This window comes from Delphinus delphis, chromosome 11 (assembly GCF_949987515.2).
Source record: "Delphinus delphis chromosome 11, mDelDel1.2, whole genome shotgun sequence".
Classification (NCBI taxonomy): domain Eukaryota; kingdom Metazoa; phylum Chordata; class Mammalia; order Artiodactyla; family Delphinidae; genus Delphinus; species Delphinus delphis.
In genome coordinates this window covers 1,597,347-1,624,812 of record NC_082693.1, presented here as the reverse complement: position 1 = coordinate 1,624,812, position 27,466 = coordinate 1,597,347, and the positions used below count along the sequence as shown (strand labels likewise).

At 54.5% G+C, this 27,466-nt stretch overlaps 1 protein-coding gene across 1 annotated transcript; it reads right to left on the bottom strand.

Moving 5' to 3' along the window:
- Positions 1-1,512: 1,512 nt before the first annotated feature.
- Positions 1,513-26,664, bottom strand: ADA2 (adenosine deaminase 2). The gene is made up of 10 exons (XM_060026018.1): positions 26,656-26,664; positions 24,636-24,956; positions 22,668-22,893; positions 21,339-21,549; positions 8,530-8,657; positions 7,116-7,206; positions 5,755-5,863; positions 3,558-3,715; positions 2,852-3,054; positions 1,513-2,652 (listed from the first exon to the last, which is right to left on the bottom strand). Exons 2-10 carry the CDS (start codon positions 24,946-24,948, stop codon positions 2,553-2,555), a joined length of 1,539 nt encoding a protein of 512 aa, XP_059882001.1. The 5' UTR covers positions 24,949-24,956; positions 26,656-26,664; the 3' UTR covers positions 1,513-2,552.
- Between the last annotated feature and the right edge of the window lie 802 nt (positions 26,665-27,466).

Below are 27,466 nucleotides of genomic sequence, written 5' to 3'. Positions count from 1 at the left end.
TCCCTGAGGTTGGATCCCAACTTCTAAACTGCTGGGAAAGGGGATGATTCACATCTCCAACGGCATTCCCTCAGTTGGATCTTCCAGAACCGCCCCCCACCCCAAGCCGTCCTGGACGGAAGCAGAACTCCAGGACCGGGAGGCCAGGCCAGGGCACCCATCGGGGCCAGACGATGCGGACTCTGGTTTTCCAGCCCAGACCCTTCATCTGACAAAGGAGACCTCACTCTAAAAACAGATAGATACAGACTCCAGGAGTTCAAATCACAAAAGGTGTTTTGTGAACAGGAGGTTTTGCTACAGATTTCCTTTAAAGAAACAGCGAGCCCCCGGGTGCAGCAAGGTTTTGCTTATAAGAATTCAACTAACGCAAGTTTTCCCCGAAGACCTGTATGTCAGGGCCCCTCTGGGAAGTCACAGGAGGAGTGAGTGAAACAGGTTCTACGTTCTCTGCCCGCCGCAGAACCCGGGGGCCACGGCCCCTCCCTCCTGGCGAGTCCCGGTCTGGCTCTGCTGGTGCTTCTGTTTCTCTGCGGGGACTCTGCCTGTTGAACCAGCACGAAGGCACCACAGCCGGTTAGTTTTCCCAAATCAGAGACCCCACACCCCTGGGAGACCCCCATGACCGTGGCAGCTGGCTACCGAAGCCCGTCTGCTAAGTTCCGTTGTCACCATTCATTGAATCGAAGTCAGCTCAGTTGGGACCCGTGTGCCCCCTGCTGGCATTGGTTAAGGCCACGAATCAAAAGGTCTTCAAGGGCATCTGGTTCCCTCTGGATACCAGCCTGTGGCTGAGCACCCTAGTCAGCAAGGCTGTCCCAGCACCAGGAGCCAGGAGCCAGGGAGAGGGTGGGCTTCTCCGCATCCACAGGGCACGTGTAATGACGTCTTCGGTTCTCCTTCGCAGCCTGGGGCCACGTGAGGCCAGGGCCAGCTCCTCGCCTACCTTCTCCCAGAGACCAGGCTGGGAGCCGGGACCCGACCCCAGCTCAGCACGAACAGGGCACGTCCGTTCTTGCAACACAGTGTTTACTGGGGGCTGACTGGGCACGGGCTGGGCTCCGGGCTCGCGGTGGACGTGAACCGGTCATTCGTGCCTGTCCACGGGGAGATGACGGCGTGGGGGAGGGCGGCCCCGCAGAACTAAATACATGGTCATTACACATCACGGTGGAGTGGGAGGGAAGAGCAAGGAGCCCCGAGGGGGAAGCCTTTCTGAAACAAGGACATGAAGCCCGAGGGTGACAAGAGTCAGACACAAGCGGGAGAAGCAGCATTCCCGGCAGAGAGACCCAGGGGGGCCCTGGGGCTGGCAGAGCTCGGGACACCGAGGCTGGAGTCCCGTGCGGGGCGGGATGGAGTGGGAGGGACCCCGGCTCACAGGGTGCTACGTGCCCAGTGGGGACAGGAGTTTCCTAAGTGCACAGACTTGTCACAGTGGAGGACCCTGGTTTAATTTAACTTTTTTTAAAAATAAATTTGTTTATTTATTTTTGGCTGTGTTGGGTCTTCGTTGCTGTGCACAGGCTTTCTCTAGTTGCGGCGAGCAGAGGTTACTCTTCGTTGCAGTGCGCGGGCTTCTCATTGCGGTGGCTTCTCTTGCTGTGGAGCACGGGCTCTAGGCGTGCGGGCTTCAGTAGTTGTGGCTCACGGGCTCAGTAGTTGTGACTCACAGGGCCTAAAGCGCAGGCTCAGTAGTTGTGGTGCACGGGCTTAGTTGCTCCGCGGCATGTGGAATCTCCCCGGACCAGGGCTTGAACCCGTGTCCCCTGCATTGGCAGGCGGATTCTTAGCCACTGCGCCACCAGGGAAGCCCCTAATTTAACTTTAAACAGTCATTGCTGCCGGAGAACGAGCTGGAAAGGGCAAAGAGAAGAGAGAGAGCAGCTAGGGACTGTTGCGAGTCAGGCCAGAGCTCATACAGCAGCTGCAGGGCAGGCAGCAGCGGTGTGGGGAGGGTGGGTGAACAGGGGCAGCAAGAACTCCTCTGACGACCTCTGCGCCGCGTGGACGGACATGCCAGTCACTGAGGCGCCTGGGAGGGAAGCGTTGCTCGGAGCTGGTCTCCGAGGCTCCTGTGGGCCAGCGAGTGTACTGATTGGGAATCACCCACAGGTTTGGGAATCATCATCAAGTACGTGGTTTCTAAAGGGAAGGAGTGGACGAGACCACCCAGGAGAAGAGTGTGGAGTGAAGAGAGAAAAGGGGAGGGAAGCAGCGGAGACCAAAGTGCAGGGCTGAGCTGAGGGACGCCCACCCGAGACCAGCCGAGAGGAGCTCGGGGACGGGGCCCCCCCGGGAGCTGCGGCCAGAGGGAAGCAGGAACCCGGAGGGGTTGTGTCACCGAGGCCGAGGGAGGACATTCCACGAGGTGTGTGGGGTCCACTGATGAGGGCTCTGAGAGTTCGGGCAAGGCGGAGGCTGAGGGTGGCCTTCGCACGTCGGTTCTGGTAAAGAGACGGAGGTGACTTCCCTGGGTTCCAGACCGGCGGAGAGAAGGCGAGGCCGGGGCGGAGGGAAGCAGAGGCAGCGGGTGACAGACGGCCACCTCCTCACTTGGGGCCCCTTGCCAGCTGGGCCACAAACTTCTGCCACCTCTCCTCCCAGGTTGCCATGGCAAACTGCTTCTCCGGCTCCGACAGGGCGCTGTACCTGTGGGGGCGGGGCGCCCGGGTCAGCCTAGGGAGGGGCGGGAGGGGACCTCGGATGCTGGCAGGGCACCATGTCCCCAGCCCGAGAGCAGTCACAGGATAGGAGACGATGCGGAGAAGAGCACGGAAACCTCCGGGCCTCAGCCCAAACCTCGGAGCGGTCAACACAGGCGGTGACCGAGGAGAACAGGTACGCTCACCTGATGGAGTTCACGGCCAGCTGTTTGAGGGTCCTCAGATCGGCTGTCATCCCCCCGATGCCCATGAAGGCCTCGTAGAAATCATAGGACAAGCCTTTGGCGCCAAACGTAGCGGGGTCGTCAGAGCTGATGACCATGGGGTACCCGGTGGCCATCAGCACAGCTGCAGGGTGGTTTCTTAGGTCAGACACCAGCTTCAGAACCTGCCCAGTCAGAGACAACCATGCATCCATGCAGAGCCGTCAGGAGGAAGGTGAGGCCGCGAGTATAACCGGGCCTTGCCGTCCCCGTCACTGTCCCGAGCATCGGGGCTCTGGGCGGTCCTGACGCGGGAAGAGCCGGTCCTCCCGCGAGTCCTCGTCTTCTCCACAAACACCTGGTCTCTCTTGGTCCTGCTCGCAGCAGCTGCCCTAAGCACAAAGCCCCAGGCAGCTGCCCGGCAGTGGGACCCCACGCTACCCCCTGCGTGTCTGTCCCGGGCCCCTTTAGCTTCGTCCATAGCTTCACCCGCAATCCCGCCCCACTGGGGATCCTCATTACTATGAATGGTTTAGGCAAAGTCCATTCCTACATAACTTCACGACCGGGAGTGAGAGAGTGGAGGGAAGAGAAACCAAGGGAGTTAACGGAGAGATTATGCAGGGGAAAGGTTGGCCGTGGCTGGGGGAGGAGAGTGCCCTCCACTGGCCCCAGGGAGCCTGCGTACCTGGTTGGAGATGGGACAGACTTCGACGGGGATGTCCTTCTTCCAAGCCTCAGCCCAGACGGCCGGGTGTTTGCTCAAAGCAAACCCATGGCCAATCCTGGTCGCGTTCAGTATCAGGGCATCCAGAACGTTCCTGTCTGCAGAGGTACCCTGCCAGTCTAGGAATAAAGGGGGTGGGTCTTCAGTAGGATGGATGGGACCCACAGACAATCTGCAGGTGAAAGGCCCAGACTCCCCAAGCAGGAAAAGGAAGAGAAATGACCATTAACACAAAAGCGCACACGCGCACACGTTCTCCTTATGACAGTGCTGAAGAGAGGTACGGCCTGCCTATAGGTATGTACGTGTGTATGTGCGTATGTAACAGTTGAGGAAGTTGAAACCCACACAGGCTTTATAAACTCAAGCAAGGTCCTCAGGCAGGAAGCAGCAACACTGGGTTTCAAGCCTTGGTCTACCTGACCCACAGTCCATATTCTTTCTTTCCATTTTATGTTTGTTTCCAGAGCTGTTTTCTGGGAATTTTATGTGTAGGATCCTCTACAGCAATGTGCTGCAGACTCGGTCACTCTAATGATTTGTACGAACTTTAATTTCTACCTGTGACAGAGCTCTCGGGACAACCCGTGGCAGGATGGCAGCAGCCGGCAGGAACCAGCCACCCCGAGGCGGCTTCCCGCTGGCAGGGCCTCGCTGGAGGTGGGAATGGCAGTTCGGACTCTGCCAGCCTGGGGAGGGAGGGTGCGGGTGAGGACTCCTGCAGCTTCCCCCCAGTACAAGGAGGTGCCCTGGAGGAAACAGCTCCTCTCTGGTCACGCCTGGTTGTGACTTCATATCTGTGGCCAAGTGGGGTGAAATCCCGGACCCAGAAAGAAAGCAGAGGTTGCTTATTGCGGGAGATCACAGAAGACCTAATTGTGAGACCCAGGTGTGAGGGCCCCATGCCTGGAAAAGCATCCTGACTGATTCACATGGGAAAGGTGAAAACTCCACTTTTCTGCTGGGAATGAAACCCACGTGTTCCCACTGCTGGTGAGGGCATGTGCTTCAGGTAGATTTTCACTAGTTTCCTAACTACTACTTCTTTTCAAAGACTTTTTTCTTTTTAACTAAAGGTATTAAATACCCAAGTCCTGGCAAAATCCTCTCCTAGGACCATGCGTCTTGGAATTGAGATGATTTCACAGAGGTGAGTATGATTTTCCCAACCAAACCACGTGGCCTTCAAGGCTAGCACCCCCCACACACACACCATCTCCACTTCCCCACCCCCACAAACAATTCTTTAAATCTCCTAGAACAGCTTGGACCTAAATGGACTTGAAAATAATGTCAGGAAAAAGAGATTAACGTGGGATTTCCCTGGCGGGACTTCCCTAGTGGTCCAGAGGTTAAGACTCCACGATCCCTGGTCAGGGAGCTAGATCCCGCGTGCCGCACGGCAAAACTAAGAGTCCGCGTGTCGCAACTAAGAGCTCGCGTGTCGCAACTAAGAGCTCGCGTGCCACATCTACGACCCGGGGCAGCCTAAATAATACATAACTGAGAGATCAGTGCACAGGAGCCTTCCTCTGAGAGATGATGAGACACAAGGGTTTAAGCCTGGCCATGAAATCCCAGCTCCCACGGCTCTGCCCTTGGCTCCTAGGGCTTCTTGGGTGGCAGGAGCCCAAGGTGCTCTGAGGGGTGCCAGTCGGGATGCAGCAGGTCTAAGTCCCCCAGATCTTCCCTGGGATCTGATGTCGCAGCTGTGACCTGGTGCTGCTTCTGCTGAGGGTCGACGTGTTTTATTTAAGGTCTGGAATGTCTGGAGGCTGAGCGATGACCAGTGAGCACAGTTCATGCCTTATAAAAAGGAGATCATCAGAAAGGTTCCCAGCTCCTTACGTGGACCAGTGACTGTGCTTGGCTGGAGCCCTGGGCTCCTCACCTGTAAATGGGGGCAAAAGCGCCCTCCTGGCAGGACCGGCTGAGAGCAGTGAATAACGTATGTGAAGGGCAGCTGCCCCAGTATCACTGTCCCTCCTTCTCCGGGTGTTGCTGTCAGGACAGATGTGATAATGTACGTGAAAGGGACAGGTGCCGCGAGACGCCTTGGGGCTGTCGGTCCACTTCCCGGTGTCCCGTCCGTGCCCTCCGAGATGGCCAGGGCCCCTGCCCATCACCCCCTCTGTCCCCGACGGGGTCATAGGCTCACCTGTCTCTCCGGCGTGGAAGAAGTAAGGCAGCTTAATGCCCCGCGAGGCTGGAATCATCAAAACCTCCTTGTAGTCATACAGGGAGTGGCCCGTGTCCTCTCGCCCCACCTGCAGGACAGAGTGGGGGGCCTTGCTGGTGTGCCCTGCAGCCCTGTGCCTGCCAGCACTGCTGAGGCCTCAGGCACACAGCCTTTTGAGAGGGACCAGTAGCAGGACTGGGAAAGAAAAAGAGAGCGCGTTGCCCCGAAAGAACTCCCCCCTTATTCAGAGGCTGTACCTCGACCCTCCCAGCCTTTGCGTGGTGTCCTGCACACGGCCTTCCCAGCCCTGCGCTCCAGCCCGAGCTCCTTGTTGGGGGAGAGAGAGACTCAGAGAGCACAGAGACAGAGACAGAGAGGGCGGGAGAGCCTGAGCCCTAGACCAGGGTCGGGAGGATTCTGGCCTTCGACCCCTGGGCTCCCGGGCCTGGCAGCTCCCAGCAGAGTCCCTCAGCCGTAACTAACCCGACCGCAATTGCACCAAAGTCTGGCTCTTCAAAGGGGGCCCCACCCCCAGGGCCGGGACTGAGAGAGCCTTGGGAGAGAAGGCGGGGAGGGGCGCTGACACCCTCGTGATAACACAAGCTGGGCGCTCAGCGCAGCAGGACGGAGTGCAGACCCCAGCCGACCCTTTGAACAACACCAGCCCGGCTTCCCTCGAGGACTGGTGCACCTGAGTCCTGTAGGGACCGGTCGGGAGGCACCGCAGACAGAGGGGAAAAGGGGTTGGAGAGGCCGGATCCCTTGAGCAGCCCCCGAGGACCCCAGGAGGACACCCTGGTCCAAAGAAAACAATTCCTTGAGATCCGCTCCCGGGGCCCTGGCGGGTCTGAACGTAAGGGCTTCAGCGCAGTCTCGAGTGAAACGTGCACGTTCTGCAAGAGGGGCCGGGGTGCCTTCGGCCAGTTAGATTAATGCAGCTTCTGAGTGAGGTTACGGAGTTGTCACCTGAAGTGTGGCCTGGCCGTTATGTGGGGCGGGGGGTGAGGGGGCTTCGGAAACAGCTGGGGTGAAGGGGGCGGGGCCGCTTTTGGATCCTGGACGGTACTCAGGCCCAGGCCCATGTCTCCTTCCAGACACCCCAGCCCTGGGCTGCAGCTTGAAGAGCGATGTGTCGTGGGCACTGAGGCCAGAGCAGGGCAGAGGCCGGGGAGTGGGGGGCAGCCCCTCATCCTGGCCCTTCCTTGTTCTGGAGCTTCCCTTTCTAGCCTTTTTCTGAACTTTTCTGCTCTCCCTTCCCCCCCACCCCAGGCCCCGAGAGAGGGTCTCAGTGGTGCCGGCCACCCAGCTCTTCCCGGAGGGCTTTGGGCTGGGCCCATTACCAGGTCAAACCCCGCCACCATCCCGGGGAACTTGGCTCGAAGCTCCATGGCTGTCTGGATGGATTTCGTGATGGTGGACGCATCTTTGGACCTGTGGGAGAGATGGAGAGAAGCACGGGCGCAGGCTCCTCGGGGCCAGTGGGTGTAGTGAGCGCCCCTCATGACCAGTCTGGCCTCTTCCAGGGCACCCAGCCGCCCTGCCCACACGACCCCGCCCCGTCCAGGCTGCTGTGCCCCATCACGGAGAAATTCTGCCCATATCCATCCTTTCAAGGACTCCGGCGGGGCCCAGAGAGCGTAGGCTCTGGAAAGCCAGTGGGGACGGGGACCCACGGGGTCAAAACAAATAGTGCAGTTTTATTGGTCTGCATTTGACTGAAGCAAAGCGGCCATGCCCGAAACTTGCCCCGCATCCCTGAGAGGATGGTCCTGGAGGTGCCCAGCCCACTGCTCCCTGGGCACCTGTGAAACACCACAGGCCACCCAGTCCCTGCCAGGGCAGCTGGGCCTGGGCCCTGGTTCCGTCTGCAAGGCCCGGGCACTGCAGAAACCACACGACCGAAGTGTCTCTTCTCCCCTGCACGTCTCTCCCTTCCAGCCCAGGGCAGGGAAAAGGCGGGAGCGACACCACGGAAGCACAAAGAGAAAAGGCGCAAGTCCACGATGGGGCCGAGGCATCGGCCCACTTGTACCATCCCCGGATCTGTGAGCCCCACACCTGCCCGTCCCTCCTCTGCACCGGGAGCAGCTGCCTCCATCCCCAGCGCCAAGGGGACGCCGTGCGGCCGCGCTCCTGACACCGGCCCCCAGGAGCCTCCGCCATCCACCACCGCCAGCTCCACCCTGGCCCACCAGCGCCGGCGGCCCCAAGTCTCACCGGGAGGGGAGGGGGCTCCAGGGAGGCCTGACTGCCCTTCCGCCTCCCCCGGCGGGGGGCTGAGCAGGCGGGGTCTGCCCTCCCCAAACCCTCCGGCTGGACACGTGGCCGACTGTCCAGACCGGCTGCTTTCCGACAAAAGGGAGACCCTTCCTCGGTAAAATCCGAGTTCCGCGGAGGCCTCCTCCTCTTGCCTGGGGCAAGGTGCGTGGCTCCCAGAGGTCTCCACACAGACGTGGCTGCCGTGAGGCAGAACCCGGCCGCAGATTGAAGCAAAAAACATTCAGGCAAAAACACTAAACCCGTAACTGATGACCCAGGCCGGTGTGGGTCACAGCCTGCAATGATCTGGAAAGTTGCCACAGTTCTTCATTCCAGCCTGGTCAGGATTTCAGAGTGGATTCTGCACTCCCGCTACGGCACGTGGAGTCCCCCGGGGTCTCTGGCCCCAGCCTCCCAGCCCCTCCCCCCCGCCCCACCCCCCGCCCCACCCCCGTCTCCTCCTAGTCCTTCAGCTTCAGCCGTGCTCGCTCTCACCTGTGATCCGAATAAATGAGTTTGATTCCGATAAACCCAGGATGCTCTTTTGCAAAATTACGAGCCACTTCTTCGTACAACCTCACCGACCACTCTGGGCTGTAGACCGTCCCGTTCAGTTCATACACCTGCGAGGGAAGCATGGTCCCGACCAGATGTCAGAGGTGAGCAGAGCAGATCTCCAGTCCCAGCTGCCAACAGTCTCCAAAACTAGGTTGGACTCTGTGATTTCCTTGTTCAGTGCCTGTGACGGCCTCTGAGGTTGATCAGAAGTCCCAGCCCCGAATGGGATAATGCTCTTTGGTGCCACGAGGCTGGGATGTCTGCCTCTTGTTCGAGGCTGGGTCCTGGCACCTAGAACAGTGCCTGGCACATGGTCGGTGCTCAGTAAGCGTTTGTGCAGTGAATGAGGAACAGGCCAGCTGACGACAGGACACAAGCCAGAAAGGGTGTTCCAAGGACCCACTTCATCTCCCCACTCTCCCACCCCAAGGCAGGGGACCCCTGAGGTGGCCAAGCCACTAGGGACACCAAGAGCGAAATGGTCAGGGGCAGAGTGGGAAGACCAGGGGTGCACAGCAGGTGAGACAGAAGAAAACATGCAGTGGGGAAGAGCAGGCTTTTTGCTTGTCCATCTCTGGGGGTCCTGGGGGGTATCAGATGTGCTGCCCCCAAAGATCCCACTTTTACATAAGGATTATTCTGAGCTAAAGGCAATTAAGAAGCACAGAAGCAGACAGAGCTCCGTGCCCTCCTTTCTGCCTCAGAGCAGGACATACATTTCTGTCCGTGAAGGCGCCCCCTTCCAGCTCCCATTCCGGGAGAACAGCCCTTATCACTGCAGACAGAAACTGGGCTCCGAGCTGGATCTGAACAGACGAACCTGACTAAAATAACCCGTCTTCTATTAGTTCCCCATACACTTACCTCCCCACAATTTACTGCACCTGGAAGCCCAAACCTCTTTTCCTTTGTCTTATTGCTTTTCCACAATTTCTCACCATTTGTTAACATACTGTAGCATATAAGAACCTGGTCTACCCACTTCTTTGGGTCTTCACTTCTGTTCTATGAAGGTCTCATGCACGTAAAAATTAAACGTTGACATCAAATAAAATTTCTATGCCTTTTCTCCTGTTAATGTGGCTTTTGTCAGTTTTTTTTATTTTTTATTTTTTAAATAAATTTATTTATTTATTTTTGGCTGTGTTGGGTCTTCGTTGCTGCACACCAGCTTTCTTTAGTTGCAGCGAGCGGGGCTACTCTTCGTTGTGGTGTGCGGGCTTTTCATTGCGGTGGCTTCTCTTGCTGTGGAGCACGGGCTCTAGGCACGCGGGCTTCAGTAGTTGTGGCACACGGGCCCAGTAGTTGTGGCTCACGGGCTCTAGAGCGCAGGCTCGGTAGCTGTGGTGCACAGGCTTAGTTGCTCCGCGGTATGTGTGATCTTCCCGGACCAGGGCTCGAACCCGTGTCCTCTGCATTGGCAGGCGGATTCTTAACCACTGCACCACCAGGGAAGCCCTGCTTTTGTCAGTTTAATTTGCACATCCCAAGAACAGAACGTAAGAAGGTAAAGGAAACTTACTTTCTTCCCTTCCTATTTACAAAGTTTTGTGGGGCTATTTTTGGCTGCGTTGGGTCTTCGTTGCTGCGCGCGAGCTTTCTCTAGTTGTGGCGAGCGAGGGCTACTCTTCGTTGCGGTGCGTGGGCTTCTCATTGCGGTGGCTTCTCTTGTTGCGGAGCACGGGCTCTAGGTGCATGGGCTTCAGTAGTTGTGGCACGCAGGCTCAGTAGCTGTGGTTCGCAGCTACTAGACCTGCAGCCCCTCGCAGCTGCACTGGTGCAGCCTCTAGAGGGCAGGCTCAGTGGTTGTGGTGCAGGGGCTTAGTTGCTCCATGGCATGTGGGATCTTCCCGGACCAGGGCTCGAACCCATGTACCCTGCATTGGCAGGTGGATTCTTAACCACTGCACCACCAGGGAAGTCCCCAAAGGATTTTTTAAAAGAATGCTTTTCCTGTTACTGATCAAGGCATTCTGTTAGAATCTTCAAATCTTTGATGCTGTCCTCCAGCAGTTCTCAAAGGATAATCAGGGAGCCGCTGAGGGTCCCCTAGACTTTTGCAAAGTCTACAAATTCAAAACTGTCTTCATAAAAATGTTGAGATGTTTTCTTTTTCATTCTAATTCTCCGAGTGTACAGAATTTTCCAGAAGCTGCATCACATATGGCAATACTGCTCTGACACAAAATAGATGGTGTAATTGTGTAGGCTTGTGCTTTGAAAATTTCTCAGTTTTAGTTTCTAATACTGGTTATATTATACAGGATATAGTAGATATAATCCACATAAACAAAAGCCCTTTAGGATCCTCAAAGATTTTGTGAGTAAAAGTTTGAGAACCATTGTATTAACTCAACCCAAAATTATTAGCTGACATCATCTTGGCATTACCCACCTGATTTGCAGAAGGGAAGGACGGAATTCTGCCCCGTGCCTTGACTGCTCCGTCATTACAAGTCACCTGTCCAGACACCCCAGCTGGGTCGGAGATCCCTGAGAACGGGGTCCCTGTCGCTTGACCTTCCCACCTGCTCTCCTAGGACCAGAGGAGGAGCTCCAGAAACGAGCTTTAACCTAAGAAGAGTGCTGTCTACTTGCACCTTTTTCTTTCTTTTTTTTTTTAGTTCCCCAACCCAGGATTGAAATTGCACCCCCTGTAGTGGAAGTGCGACTGGACCACCAGGGAAATCCCTACTTGCAGCTTTAAAAATACTAAGACAGGGCTTACTGTGCAGCGCAGGGAGCTATACTCAATACCCTGTAATAACCTATAATGGAAAAGAATCTGAAAAAGAATAGATACATATATATGTGTGTAACTGAATCACTTTGCTGTACATCTGAAACTAACACAACATTGTAAACCAACTATAGTTCAATTTAAAAAAAAAAGTGCCATGTCTTTCCTCGCGGTCCAGTGGTTAGGACTCCGCGCTTCCACTGCAGGGGATGTGGGCTCCATCCCTGGTTGGGGAACTAATCCTGCCTGCTGCACACTGCGGCCAAAAAAAAAAAAGTAAGCCCCACGCAGCACGTTTTAGGGGATGGGTGGATAGATGGATGTTGGGGGGGCACAGGAGACAAAAGAAAGAAACTTAAATATATAGATCAACACATGATATTCTGCCTAAAGGAAGAACCCTGGCAGGTTAATCGAGTCTGCATGGCTACACAAAAGGTGCCACGGAGGCCTGATGCACTCAGGGTGGTTCGCACTCATGGATTCTGTCAGCGGTCCCACTGCTAGTTCCCGTGGCACGGAGAGCCACAAGGGCAGACACTGAAGCCGCATCCAGAGCATTTCCTGGTCTTCTGGCACCCCAGTAAGTCTCCCCTGGGGCTGCCCAGGCCCCGAGCTCATGCCCCTCTGGCCTCCAGCCTCTGCCCAAGAAACTGCAGCCTTGATGGGAGCACCAAGATGGGAATCTGAAAGCGCAAGGGCCCCCCACTTGCAGGAGTGGAGACCCTTTCCAGGGTGAGACCTGCAGCCCCTCGCAGCCGCACTGGTGCAGTTAGAACAGGCTCTGAAGCCAAGCCTCAGAGGAAAGTTCTCAGCTGGTTTGAGGTTGTGGTCCGCCTTCTGGCTCCAGTGAGCTACAATATATTCCAAACCAATCACACCTCAGAGGCTTGTGGCAAGGATCAAATCAGTTAATATTTGTAAAGCACTCAGAAATGATAACTAGGTCATATGGCAGTTCTATTTTTAGGGGGTTTTAAAAATAAATTTACTTATTTCTTTTTGGCTGCGTTGGGTCTTCGTTGCCGTGTGCGGGCTTTCTCTAGTTGCAGTGAGCGGAGGCTACTCTTAGTTGCGGTGTGTGGGCTTCTCATTGCAGTGGCTTCTCTTGTTGCAGAGCACAGTCTCTAGGTGCGTAGGCTTCAGTAGTTGTGGCACTCGGGCTCAGTAGTTGTGGCTCACAGGCTTAGCTGCTCCACAGCATATGGGATCTTCCCAGACCAGGGCTCGAACCTGTGTCCCCTGCACAGGCAGGCGGATTCTTAACCACTGCACCCCCAGGGAAGTCCCTATTTTTAGTTTTTAAAAGAACCTCCATATTGTTCTCCATAATAACACAGCACTCCCACAACTGGGCATATACCCTGAGAAAACCACAATTCGAAAAGATACATGCACACCAGTGTTCACTGCAGCTCTATTTACAATAGCCAGGACATGGAAGCAACCTAAATGGCCGTTGACAGATGAATGGATAAAGAAGATGTGGTACAAATATACAATGGAATATTACTCAGCCATGAAAAGGAACAAGATTGGGTCATTTGTAGAGACATGGATGGACCTAGAGTCTGTCATACAGAGCGAAGTTAAGTCAGAAGGAGAAAAACTAATATTGTATATTAACACATATATGTGGAATCTAGAAAAATGGTACAGATGAACCTATCTGCAGGACGGGAATAGAAACGGAGACGTAGAGAATGGACATGTGAACAAAGCGGGGGAAGGGGTGTGGGATGAACTGGGAGATTAGGTTTGACATAAATACACCACCACCCGTCAAAAAGATAGCTAGTGGGAACCTGCTGTATAGCACAGAGAGCTCAGCTCGATGCTCTGTGGGGACCTAGATGGGTGGGATGGGGCGCGGGAGGGAGGTCCAAGGGGGAGGGGATATGTGTATACCTATAGCTGATTCACTCCATTATACAGCAGAAAGTAACACAACGTTGTAAAGCCACTCTACCCTAATAAAATTTTTAAAAAAGAAATGATAACTAGTAATACCGTGTTGTTATCAGCAACCTATGGCCAGATGCAGAAAAACAACTCAAATCTGCAGTTGTCCTATAGGAAGATGAGTTACCATCTAAGAATGTGACAACCTGTAAGTACAAGAAGGGGTCTGTCGTTCATCTAAGGCTCAGGGGTACAGAAGCGGCTATGTCTCTATAATAAGCCCCCTTGGATTAAAAACACACTGGACTCAATTTAGATTATCTCAAATCCTGCAGTTTACTTGAGGCGGTGTACATTTGTGGGGAAGTTATTCAAACTACATACTACTTTCCTAAACTAGTACAAGATTACAAATTCCCGTTGTCTATGATATTATGGAATTACAGAATTTGAAGCTGAAGGAACAGAAAGGAAATGTGGGGGCAGCGTTGCTTAAGGTCACACAATTAGCTTGTGTCAGACCAGAAACTAGGACTCAGAAGCTCTAGTTCCGAATGCAACCAGCTTCCACTTCTAGAGCCGGATTCACTTAAAAAGCTTCTGCTACGTGCCAGGCATATGCCGAGAGCTTTCCATCAATCTCATTTAATCCTAAAAACTGCACTGTTAGGTAGGTCTTATTTTACAGATGAGAATTTTGAGGCTCCCTGGCTGGAGCGGGGGGCTGGGGGTCGGCGGCATCGCGATGGAGGGGCGCTGTCTCAAAGTCTCCAACCACCTAGTGAGGAGAAAATGCCTGGATCCCACCCCGGATTAGTTAAATTCTGGGGGTAGAACCTGGTTTTTTAAACTCGCCCAGGTGATTCTCATGTAATAATGTACCTCTAGGCTGGAGATCTACCGTGTTCGTCGATTTCACAGCCTTGTTTAGAGCGCGATCACAGCGCAACGTGGTAGGGAAGCGCGGCCATCGGGATTCCGCAGAGCAACACCAATGACGTGAAACACGGGTCACTAGAGCAAAAAGCCAGGTGGAGTTTCTAATGAAGGATTCTGCTAAGAACCCAGGACAAAACTCTGGGAGTGGGTAGGGGGAGCAGTGGGACCGCTGGTTACACAAGTGACAGCATCCAGGAAGCCGTCCGCGAACGACCATCCTGAGCTCCCTCGCCCCCGACGTGTCCCCCCCCACCCCGAGACCGCCCACGGGTAAATGCCAGCTGGGCTAGCTCCTGTGCATAATCCCCTGGGAGCTCCTCTCGGAAGGCTGGCCCGACCCAGTCTGAGTCTCCGATTCCGGCCGAGGGGGCGGGGATGGGGCCCAGGAGCTCAGACCCGCCTAGCAACTGTTGCTACGGGTGAGTGGCCTTTGTGATGGAGCATTAGTGACACAATAGGAGGCTGGGCAGTGGCACAGTCCATCAACAGCATCCCAGGCCCTGAATTAGCCCCACAGGCAAGGAGGGGGAGGCAGGGGGCTCAGAAAAGAATTCCAGGGCAGACGTTTTTAGTTGTTAATGTGTTGATGGCTCCCCTACTCTGGCTAAGGGGGCGTTAGGCAAAGACTCCGGACTGCAAGGGCCCTTTGTTCCAGGGTCAGACCAGAGCAAACAGCAAATCCCATCCCCCTCAGTCTTCGCCCCAGCCCACATCCCAGCCGCCCTCCACCTTCAGGGAGCCCTGGCTGGGTGCCGGAGGAGGTGGGGAGAGAGGCTGGCTGGGCAGGTCCCCAGGGCAGACCCCAGAGCCACGTGTCCCCAAGGGGCGTGGGGAGGGGGGCGGGGGGTTGGAAGCAAGGCCCAATTCCTTGCAGCTTCCCCAAATACCTCCCCAGGGGCTCAGACCCTCGCTCGACACCTCTCTCCCTCCTCTCCCCTTCCCCCTACGGAGCCCAAGTCCCCTCCCCAAGGGCAGGCCTCCCTCCCACTCCCCACTCTGCGAAAGCTGCCAGGATGTGCCCACAGGAAGCGACACCCCCAGGCCGGAAGCCCCTCGGGGAGCTCCTTTTGAGATGCGTGTAGCCCCACAGGGTTTCTCAAAGCCCAGCACCCCGGCCCCTGGCCCATCCCTACTCACTGCCCACATGGCCTGGGTCAGGCTCTTGCACCCTTCTGAGCCTGTTTCCACATCTGCAAAGTGCAGGTGGTGAGGCTCAGAGGAGACCATGCAGATAAAGTGCTTTCAGAAGGTCTTGAAGTGCGGCCTGGGTCAGACCATCTGCATGGGAACCAAGGGGAGCGGGGGGCGGGCGTTTGGCTAGTTAACTCGGCAGCTCCCTAGTCCAACCCGAGACCCAAGGTCTGGGACCCTGGGAGGTCAGGGTCCAAAGAGCACCTCCAACTCAGTCCCATGCACACCTACCCCCCCTAAGCGTGATTATCACCCCTGGAGCCTCTGGAGGACTCTGCCGGGTCTGAAATGACTCACAGTCATTTCCCTCGCTGGGAAACCGGGGCTGACATACACACGGGGATTCCAGGAGAGGAAGCCAGTCCCAGGAAGGTGGGGGTGTGTGGTGGAGGCAGGGCTTAAACCAGACTCCGGAGGAGGATGGGCTTAGGGGCGGGGCCCAGGCTGGGCGAAGGAAGGGATTTCAGGCCAAACAGGGGACTAATGGCTCTGGGAGATGCACTGTCCTCCGCCCTACACGGGCTCGTCCAGGGCCAGCTCATCTCTTTCCGAAATTCTTTTCTTAGTAGAAGGGGGACTGGACCCTCTCTTTTCTTTTGAAAGGATCGTTTGTACCCAGGACTTATTGACTACTCACAAGGCTGACGAAGACTCTCCTGGGGGCCGAGGTCAGGCCCACTCCCACTTCCCAAGAATCAGAAATAGGTCTGCAGGTCTGTGCTCAGAGTGAAACCGGCAAACAATCACCAGATCCCGGTGGAGATGCACACCCTCACCTGGGCCGACCTCAAGGAGGTGTGAACATATCCCAGGAAAAGGGGGTCATCCAGGATACACAGGAGAGTAGAGACCTGGAAGTGGGGGAAAGGGGGCACTGACTCAGGACGGGAAGGACGGGTTCTCAGGGCTGGCGCAGCCTCCACGACAGGGTCCCCGAACCCTTCGAGTCAAACTAGGGCAATAGAGTCAGTTTAGGGATCCCACCCAGGATTTAAAAATTAGCCTCCGAATGCAAAAATATCAGATAGTTTGGCTTCAGGAGAAGTTAAGATTTGCCTTCACCCCAAGGCAATAGAAATAAAAACAAAAATAAACAAATGGGACCTAATCAAACTTAATAAGCTTTTGCACAGCCAAGGAAACCATAAAAAAACCAAAAAGACAACCTACGGAACAGGAGAAAATATTTGCAAATGATGCAACTGACAAAGGCTTAATCTCCGAAGTATACCAACAGCTCATACAGTTCAACAACAAAAAAACAAACAACCCAATCGAAAAATGGGCAGAAGATTTTCATAGACATTTCTCCAAAGAAGACATACAGATGGCCAGTAGGCACATGAAGAGATGCTCAACGTCACTAATTATTAGAGAAATGCAAATCAAAACTACCGTGAGGTACCACCTCACACCAGTCAGAATGGTAATATTAAAAAGTCTACAAATAACAAATGCTGCAGAGGGTGTGGAGAAAAGGGGACCTCCTCCACTGTTGCTGGGAATGTATGTTGGTGCAGCCACTATGGAGAACAGTATGGAGGTTCCTCAGAAAACTAAAAATAGAGCTACCATATGATCCAGCAATCCCACTCCTGGGCATATACCCAGACAAAACTATAATTCAAAAAGATGCATGCACCCCTACGGTCATAGCAGCACTATTCACAATAGCCAAAACATGGAAACAACCTAAATGTCCATCGACAGATGAATGGATGAAGATGTGGTGCATATATACAGTGGAATATGAGTCATAAAAAGAACGAAATAATGCCATTTGCAGCAACATGGATGCAACTAGAGATGATCACACTAAGTGAAGTAAGTCAGAAAGAGAAAGGCAAATACCATATGATATCACTTATATGTGGAATCTAAAATATGACAAATGAATTTATCTACAGAACAGAAACAGACTCACAGACGTAGAGAACAGACTTGTGCTTGCCATGGTGGGGTGGGGCAGAGGGATGGACGGGAAGTTTGGGGTTGCGCTGGGAGATGCAAACTATTACACTTAGAATGGATAGACAACAAGGTCCTACTGTATAGCACAGGGAACTATATCCAGTCTCCTGGGATAAACCATAATGGAAAAGAGTATTAAAAAAAGAATGTACATAAGTACACTACCATGTGTAAAATAGATAGCTACAGGGAACTTGCTTAGCACGGGGAGCTCAGCTTGGTGCTCTGTGATGGCCTAGTCAGGTGGGGGGGTAGTGGGGAGGTCCAAGAGGGAGGGGATGCGTGTATGTGTATGGCTGATGTACTTCACTGTGCGGCAGAAACTAACACAACATTGCAAAGCAGTTATACTCAAAAAAAAAAAAAAAGAATGTATATATGTGTAAAACAGAGTCACTTTGCTGTACAGCAGAGACTGGCACAACATTGTAAATCAATTATATTTCAATTAAAAAAAATTTGTCTTCAAGAGGATTTACTGATGGGAAAGCATACGTGACTGGTCTGATGGATAATTTTCTCTGAAAACTGCATTCTGACTTTCTTGTGTATACATCTGTCTCTTATGACTTTGGTCAATGTGTGTCAGTCCTCTGGAGCCCTTTTGCTTCTGGGTGTACAAACAGTAAAATTTCTGAGCCAATAAAGACCATGGAATATGGTAAGAAAACCAAAATAGTGCCACCCTTGAAGTAAGTTCAAATTACTGAGTGTGGCAAGGCCTTAGCACACTCAATAACTTGGATGAATGGACAGACCAGTTTGGATACTGTCGGGGAAGAGTTCTCAGCTGGACATCACATCTCTTCCCATCAAACACTCCTCAAACGTTCCAAGCTTTATAAACCTCGTCCACCCTCACACCACAACTCGGCTCCACGAGCAGTTTTGGTGCCACAGCTCCTGGGGCTCCCGCTTCGAGGGGTCAGGGGAAGTTCCCTCCACCCTCCTTTGTCAAAGGCCTTGGGTCCCCAGTGCGGAGTCCACCCCAGGGACCCAGGCCCTCCTGTCAATCTTTAACGTGGTTAATCAGCCTGACTGTTGCCCTCAGGATTGCAGGTCGGCTTATTAGGTGTCAGCTTTGCATCTTGGCCTTTAAACTTCTCCAAACTGGGGGAAAGAGAGAGGACTTGTTTGGGGCCCTTTCATGTTGGGGGGTGCTGGCGGGGGGTCCCTTTGGCCCACCCAGCCTTAGGTAGTGCTGTTATCAAAACCTTTGTTTTAATCCCATCAATGTCCATTGTATTCATCCCATTTGGGTTTTTTTTGTGGAGCACAGGCTCCGGACACGCAGGCCCAGCGGCCATGGCTCACGGGCCCAGCCGCTCTGCGGCATGTGGGATTCTCCCGGACCGGGGCACAAACCCGTGTCCCCTGCATTGGCAGGCGGACTCTCAACCACTGCGCCACCAGGGAAGCCCTTCATCCCATTTCTTAATAACCATCTATAGATTCCCACACTGCTGGGACCAGTCCTGTGACTCTCCCCTTAATAACCCTTTACAAATGTCTACCTTGTTGGAAAGAGTCCCGACTTCACCCTTCTTCTCACTCCCTTGTTAATTAATGGACCGTTTTTATTAGCAACTGTAAGACCCATGAGGCGAAGCTAGGACACTGAATTCCATACGGCTTCCCAAACCATTTTGTTCATTTGAGTTAAGGTAACCTTTTGGTCTTAACATTGGTACCAATAAAACAGGTGTTTACAAGGAGAGGTCTCTAAAAAATTTACCAATTTAGAAGTTTTTCCAGTTCAAAGTATCCATCCTCTGGCCATTGACAGTAAGATCGTAATACCAACTCACACCATAAGGCTTTCCGTGGCTTAACCATGAACAAAAGAGGTGTCCCAGGAGAGTGCAAAGGACACAGCCTCACAAGGTCCAGAAAGTTCGCCCCCAAGGATGGTCTAAGGAAGCAAAGGCGGCGTGAAGGTTGAGATGACAGAGGCCCCTTGGGGACGGAGACCTCTTGTGACAAACCCCCGGAAGCTGGCACCATTGGACAAGGACGCTGGTTGCAAGCCCAGGTGTGGCCTGTGCTTCCGACCAGAGGTGACAGCTAGGAATCCCAGTCCATCCGGCTGGCCACCCAATGCCCTGGTGCCTGCGCCTTCCAGACGGCAGAACCAGCCAAGTTTTCTCACTGGTGCTGAGGCCAAACTCTCAAGACAGAGAACAAGAAAAAAGTAAAACCAATCAGACCAATGGTTTTCCTCCTTGTGATACAAAAGACAGAAACAGAAAAACAGCGACCATCTCTGGGAGGAAAAGGATTCACAAGCCCAGAGCTCTCTTCCAAATTCACTGACCCAGAGGCCCTAAGGCCCGAGAACTAGCTCCACAAATATTTTCTCCTGCTAATCTGATTTTAGAAAAGAGAAAAAGGACTCTTTCCACTCCTGTTTCCAAAAGCCCCTGCAGGCGGAGATCCAGCAAACTGACAGGATAAGGATTCTCACCTTCTGCCAGGATCTCGGAGATGCAGGAGCCTGGGGCCAGGGGTGTCCAGCCAGTAAAGTTGAATCCAGCTGCCTAGGCCAGCTGGCCAACTGTCGGGGTGTAGGGGGAGACATTTCCATCTACCCTTCGAGGTTCTGGCTGGTCTGAGAATTAAACTGACATGAGACAGATTAACAGGAGAAAATCTAGCAAAAGTTTAATAACAGCTCTACGTGGGAGAGACCCAGGAAGACTGAGCCGCTCACCCAAATGGCTGAAGCCCTCACCTTAAATACCATCTTCAGCTCAAAACAAAAGAGGATGTTGGGGGTAGGGGTTTGGGACTTCAAAGGCGAGGAAGGCAATTCACAGGGTGATAAAAAGCAAGTGTTTGGTAAACACATGTTTGCTGGGCCAGCAGGGACAGTGGGACAGAGTGGACTCTGGTGTCCAGGCCCTGAGGGGTCCCCTGACCACACCCGGCCGTATTCTCTGCAGAGACTCTGGTGCGGCTCTATGCTGAGAACAGGCCCTTTAGGTCTTTTAGTCACTTAGGGGGAAGGTCAGAGGCTCTTCCTGAGTCTTCTGGGCCTGATTGTTTCAGCTCGAAATAATCCACATGCCAAAGTGACACTTTTGGGGGCGAGTGTGCTCCCCTACAGCGCAATGCACACACTCTTGTGAGCCCCCTGAAGGTACTGGAAGAGCCTTCCAGTACCTCGGCTACTCCCTCAACCCCCAATCCCCACCTCCCCGCAAAAGTCCTCAGGAAAGTCCTCTTCCATACCCAGCAGAAGGGTCCTCGCTCGCAGCACTTGACCTGCCCGGGCTCCTTGTGGGACGCCTCCCCAGCCTGGAGCCCCAGCCACCCCGCTGCCTCCCCGAGCTCAGGTCTGCAAAGCCGAGGTCGGTCCGTCAAGGTAACTGAGACCCCATCACCCTTTGCTTCTGGCCAACATGCAAGGTCCTCTGAGCGATTTGTTAATATTTTGACACTTTGGGATACTTCTGGACTCTTCTCAATCTTTTCCTTTTTTTTCTCTTTGACCTTTCTTCCTCAAAGTCAAATCAAATGTCTCTGTTGCGCATAGAAGTCCCCGTGCTCCACAGAGAGGGCCCCCAGGAACTCACCAGACCTCACTCTACCTGCAACTAGACCCATTTACCAGATGAAAGGCTCAGTGGGCCTTGCACCAAGGGCATCATCCTATGGGACTCACAGTAGCGCATTTGGATAGGAAAGGAGACGGTCAAGGATGGTCTGGGCACTAGGCACTGCCCAGAGTCCAGGGCAGGTGCCCAGGCATCAGCACGCCCCGTGCGTCTCGGGGGAGCTGGGCCAGGGGGATCACGAGGGAAGGGAGGTGACGGGCAGTGAGGGGCACGTGTCCAGTTTTGCAGGGCCCGCCCAGGGCTTCTTGCTCACATGGCCCCCGGAAAGGCACCAGGCCCCTTGGGGGTGAAGCCGGCCCTTGGTCCTATGCAGCACCAGGGTGGGGAGCCCGTGAAGCCCTGCAGGGTGAGAGCAGAGAGTCCAGCCTGAGCAGAGATGGACTCACCGGGTACAGCATGGCTCTGAGCTCCAGGTACAGCACATTGTCCTGGTAGAACTCCTCCAGGCCCCGGGAGATGTAGTCTCGGAATACCGGGGCGTAGCTCACAAGGCCCGCGATCGCGAAGAAGATGGTCTCGAACTTGGCCCAGACCGCGTCTTGGTTTGCATAAGTCTCCTGGGGGTTCTCGGTCACCAGAGTGAAATTCCTCAGCAGGCTGTCAGGATACAAAGGGTAGTCAGGGGCTTGCGGCAGGCCGTCAACCCCGGCCTGTAGGACTCCTGCCCAGGCTCCCTGATGGAGGCCTCCTGCCCTGGGACCTCCAAGTGCTCCCCAGGAGACACCTGGCAGGATGCTCCCACCAGCCAGGCTCTGCTGTCCCCCTTGGCCTCTTAGCCAGGCTGACCCCACTGAACGGACATCTCAGACCAAGCTGTCCTTGGAGGGTGCAATGCACTGAATCGTGTCCCCAAAATTCAGATGCTGAAACCCTAATTCCTAATGTGCGATGAGGACTTTCAGAAGGTAACTAAGGTTAAATGAGGTCGTAAGGGTGGAGCCCTGACCCAGTAGGGCTGGTGTCCGAGACCCCAGGGATGCACGCACAGTGAGAAGGCAGCCGTCTGCCAGCCCAGGAGAGAGGCCTTGGAGAAACCTGCCCACACCTTGATCTTGGACTTCCAGCTTCCAGAACTGTGAGAAGATACACTGGTATTCTTTAAGCCACCCCGCCTGTGGTATTCCATTGTGGCAGCCCCAGCAAGCTCAAGCCCGAGGTCCGATGGAAATAGTTGTGGACTTGGTGGTACAGGACCCAGGTTACTTCCCTGATTAGCCGTTTACCAGCTGTGTGGCCTTGGGCAACCTCCTTAAAATGCAGGCTGGGCTGCATTTTCTCACTCATCAAGGAAATACCTCAAGAAAGCCCTCTGTAGATGGTTCTACGATTAGAATAGTTATTATAATGTTTGTATACAAGTCTGTTAGGAAGCTGGCCATCGTGTTTTCAGGCTGTTTCATTCATCCTGGGCCTCTTGGCTCCAGGAGCTGGGAATCCCCTTGTCTCCGGCCTTCCTGAGGGTCCAGACAAATCCCGTTCGGCGCGGCAGCAGTGTCGCTGGTCGAATCGGGTTTTAAACGTACCAGGAACTTGCTGCGGGTGGGGAAGGTGTTGAATGCCTTGGTGAAGCAAAGGATCCCGTAAAGTTAAGAGAAAAAGCCTCCGGACTTCTTTAACGCCAGCTGTTTCTAGAAGGGTCTGTCCCACGGGGACAGCGCACACGCCAAGCCCACCTGCGCAGGTGCGAGACGGGTTCTTCCCGAACCACCACCCACCTGTGGTCAAACTCGGTGACGTTCGGCAGCCCCTTTCGAAACTTCTCCAGCAAAACCCACGTGGGACATTCTGTTGTGTTCAGGGTGGGGGGAGTCGAGCGAGCAAATCTGAACTGCGGGGTCCCCCTCGGGGTGAGGCAGAAATAGCAGTGGGGCCTGTAGGTGACGTTTCTCACCAGCCAGTCCACGCTGACGATGCTGAAGTCGTGGACGTGTAAGGCAGCCCCTGCAGGGAGGGGGGGGGTGGGGTGAGGCGAGGGCAGCGGGGGGCCGAGAGCCCAGCAGAGGCGGATGAGAGGGGCGCGGCTTTCTACGGGGCCACGTTCCTGGGGACACGAGGCCCTTTCCGTCTGTGGCGGCCTCGTCCCGGGGTGGCCCGGCCTCCTGGCTCCTTGACCGCGTCCCCCACCAGCAGGAGCCCTGGGGGGTCTCATCCAGGAGGCCGCAGGCGGGTTTGCAATCAGAAGGCTGGCCTCCATCTATTGGCTTCCAGCTCCCACGGGGAGCCTGACCCCCAGATGAGTCCTCCGGGCCCAGCGCAGCGTGAGGGGCGTGAGAAGACTGCCCCCGCCCGCCCACGCCAGCCTGTTGGCCCAGGGTCCCTGAGTCCCCCATCCTGTTCCGCGTCACCCCACATGCGGCCTGCCCACCTCCTGCTTCCCGCCGAGCCCTGCGGCTTCTGGCCTCCTTCAGACCTTGCACCGACTCGAGGCTCAGGGTTCACCCCCTCTGCCCGCCGGCTGCGTCTGAGCACCTGGCCTGGACACTGGCCCCTTGGCGGGTGTCCCACTGTGCGAGCTCTGGCGTGTCCCCTCTCTAAACAGGGAGGCTGCTTTACCAACCTCACAGTCTTCACATTTTTTAATCTCTGTGATACTAAAAAAAAAAGTATAGAAAGCTTGCAGCTGCAAGCTACGTGCTCAGGACCATGATTGTTCTACTGTTCACGGCGATGCGTCTATACAGTAGCGTCACCTGCAGATTGGCCCTTGCCATCTACCTCTACGAGGATTAAATCATGAGCCGCTGCAGCTGCTGACCTTCAACCCCCTGAAAGGAGTTCAGGGTGGAGATCAGAAATGAGGCCCTCTGTGCTCTGGGAAAAACTAACTCTTCATATTTACAAAAACACTAAGATCCTTCTTGGTGACGTCTGCTCTTGGTGACTAGCAGAAACCGCCTGCAAAAAACATGTGCTTCGGGCTTCCCTGGTGGCGCAGTGGTTGGGAGTCCGCCTGCCGATGCAGGGGACATGGGTTCGTGCCCCGGTCCGGGAAGATCCCACATGCCGCGGAGCGGCTGGGCCCGTGAGCCATGGCCGCTGAGCCTGCGCGTCCGGAGCCTGTGCTCCGCAACGGGAGAGGCCACAGCAGTGAGAGGTACTGCAAAAAAAAAAACCAACAAAAAAACCCAAAAACAACATGTGCTTCATTGCATGTACTCTCCCTTCACCAAAATCACGTAGGTACTGACCTTCCCCCTACCTCTCTGGAGCAGTTTCTCAGAGCTATCTGAAATGCTGTCTCCCGGGCTATAGTCCTCATCTTGCCCCAAATAAAACTGAACTCCCAGCTCTCACGCTGTGCATTTTTTTCCAGTGGACAGTAGCAGTGAAGTACTAGAAATGTGTTGTTTACCCAGGACGCATCCCCTTCAGTAACTTAGCCCCCGGAAAGGCTAGAAGAACGTATGCAGGGAGGGATAGGGTTCTTACAGGGGACAACTTCCAGCCCCGCCAGGGATGCCCGGTCCCCTCGGAGCCTGTCTGAGGCCGAGTCCCCTCAGAGCCAGGGTTTTGGTTTCAGGGTGGACGGCAGCCACGTGGAGCCCCCGGCCCGAGTCCACCAGCAAGGACTAGGACTCAGGGCCCCAGTGGAGTCTGGGCTCCACTCAAAACAAGACCCACCGGCTCCAATTTAGTCCCTCTGATGTCCCCAGGACCCCAGAACCGTCCCCTCTGACCCCTACCTTTCGGCATCTTCTTCAGGATGTGGAACACTGCACTTTGCTCAATGAGGCTCTTGGCTTGGAAGAAGTGCATGCTGGCCGGGATGCTCCCCGCCCTCAGGGCCTCCTGCATCTCAGCCTCCTTGAGGGCCCCGAGCCTCTGGTTGGCCAGCTCCTCCTCCTGCTTCAGCACCAGCTGCCCCCCAATACGCATCATCTCCTCTCTCATCAACAGCCGGTTTCGTGCTTCGTCTCCGGATGCGGCCGAGCAGAAAGAAGACATGGCCACGGCCAGCAGCAGCGTGGGCAGGGCTGGCCGCCCTGACACGGACATTGGGACGCCTGGAAGAGGAAGTCGCTCTGCTGGAGACTCGGGAAGGGGGAGGCTGAAGAGTTTAGTGTTGAAGCTGGACCGCCCTCCTCCTATCCTACACTCGGATGACCAGGAGGCAGCATGCACACGACGCTTCTCCTTCTCTGAGATCCCAGAGAAGAGACCTCTGGGTACAGACACGGGGGGGTTCCCCACATAAAAGTTCATCACGAGGCCTCCCAGAGCTCCCCCGTGAGCCCTGCTGACATGCACAGGAAAACACTGAAATCGATTTTTAGTGTTTCACTTTTAAATACAACCGGAGAGCAGAGGATCACGAGGCTTATGAAGAAAGGCTCCAGCATAACAAAGGAACTTAAAAAATAACACAGAGAAGGAACTAGCACAGGAAACGAAAGAAGGCCCAGAAGAACCATAGTTAATATCTCTACGGAGATGAGAAAAGTTATGTGTCCCCAAAACAGGAACAGGGCGGTGTAAAAAATAAACAAAATGAGCTTTCAGAAATTAAAAACATGAATGCTGAAATTTAAAACATTGACGAGCAATATAAAAGATGGAACTGAAGAGAAGCTTTCAGAAAGTAGGACAAAAATAGGAGAGAAGAATATTGGTTCAGGAAATCCAACACCCAAATAACAGACATTTCAGAAGGAAAAAGAAAAAATAGATGGGAGAAAAAAAGGAAATAAATACTATAAGAAGTTGTCCCAGAACTGAAGACCTGCCCCTCCACTCCCACCCCAGGTTGGCAAGACACCCAGCAGGCACCCAGCACAGTCACTCAACAGCAACATGTGTTCCTGACATTTCAGAATATTAGCATCAAAGATTCCAGGAGCTTCCAGAGAGCAGCTGACCCAGGTCTCCAGTGAGCGGGGATTTGAGGGAAGAAGGAAGGAACTGCCCCAGTTGGGTCTGCTGAGGAACCCTGACCTGGGCTGACTACTGCAACCACATTTAGGAATTGTTTCTGCACACATGAGAGTATGACGCTTTCCACCAGAAAGAATCAAAACTGTAAATGAGGAGACCCCAGGCCCAGCCCCAAATTAGCACGTCTTGGTGAAACTCTGGGCAAATCACTTCATGACTGTGGGTCTGTTTCCTCACTTGCAAAAAAGGGTGAATTGGATGACATCAGTGGTTCTCAAAGTGTGATACACGCGTCATCCCTGTTCAGGTGGAATAAAAAACTTAAAGCAGTTAATGTAAAGAAAAATGTTAAGTAAATAGAGGTACAGCAATGCAACAAAAATGGAGAACACATCGTCCAAGGTCCTTTCCAGGGATGGCTCTCAATTATTCTAGGTATTTATTCAATGATTATACCAGACCGCAGGGGAGACGCAGGGGGAAACGCAGGGGGAGATTTTCAGAAGGAACCAGATGGTTATCCACTGGGACGGCAGCGTGGCAGGGCTGGACCCCAAATCCGAGAGCTGGGCTTTCGGAGAATCCCTGCCACTTCATCAGGTCATAAAATCTCTCCTCGGTTGACAGTGTTTGCCAAAGCTGAAATCTCCAGGCAGAAGGACAGTGAGGTTTGTGCCATCCCCATCACGGAGCCATCCAGCCCCCCTAACATCCTCCACCAAGGGCCCCGCCCCTTGTCCCCTCTCCCCATGACATTTAACAAGGGCTACCACCCCCAAACCTCCCACTCGGTCCTCTCCAAGGACCCCAGAGCATCTGTGTGCCCAGCACCTGGGGGCTCCTCCCCGCCAGCCAGACCGAAGTGTGTCCAGCGCAGGTCAGGAGCAGCCAGCCGCGCAGGAGGAGGGGTCATCCCGTCCACACGGCCACTTCATGTCCTCCCTCCCTTTTAGAAGAAGGCGCGTAGGGGCTTCCCTGGTGGCACAGGAGTTAAGAGTCCGCCTGCCAACGCAGGGGACATGGGTTCTAGCCCTGGTCCCTGAAGATCCCACATGCCACGGAGCAACTAAGCCCGTGCACCACAACTACTGAGCCTGCGCTCTAGAGCCCGTGAGCCACAACTACTGAGCCTGTGCGCCACAACTACTGAAGCCCGTGTGCCTAGAGCCCGTGCTCCGCAACAAGAGAAGCCACCGCAATGAGAAGCCCGCGCACCACAACAAAGAGTAGCCCCTGCTTGCCGCAACTAGAGAAAAGCCCGTGTGCAGCAACGAAGACCCAACACAGCCAAAAATAAATAAAATAAAAACTAAATAAATTTCTAAAAAAAAAAAGGAAGGTGCATGAAAGCTCTACAAAAATAGCTTGTTTGCAGGCTCAGAAGAAAGGATCGGTGCATCCGTGAGCCTGAGTCACGTCCCTGGGCTGCAGCAGGTGGTGCAGCCAGGCTGCCCTGCCCCCACCCCACTCCTGGGACTCACCCCGCGGGCAGGGCCCCCGCCCAGGTGAGTCAGCAGTGCCACCAGCCACCTACACGCCTTGGTCCCCGGGCCCCACCCAGGAGACCCCAGTTACCTCGGGGCAGCTTCAGCGACCGTGACCGTGGACTCTGTCCCCCCAGTGGCCCGTTGGAAGCCCAGGC

Coding starts and splice junctions, on each gene's coding strand:
- ADA2 (XM_060026018.1), bottom strand. CDS start 24,948: ATGTCCGTGTCAGGGCGGCCAGCCCTGCCCACGCTGCTGCTGGCCGTG. Junction 5,864..7,115: donor TGGTGGCGGGGTTTGACCTG/GTAATGGGCCCA, acceptor TCTGTCCTGCAG/GTGGGGCGAGAGGACACGGG. Junction 2,653..2,851: donor CTGGCCGTGAACTCCATCAG/GTGAGCGTACCT, acceptor CCGCCCCCACAG/GTACAGCGCCCTGTCGGAGC.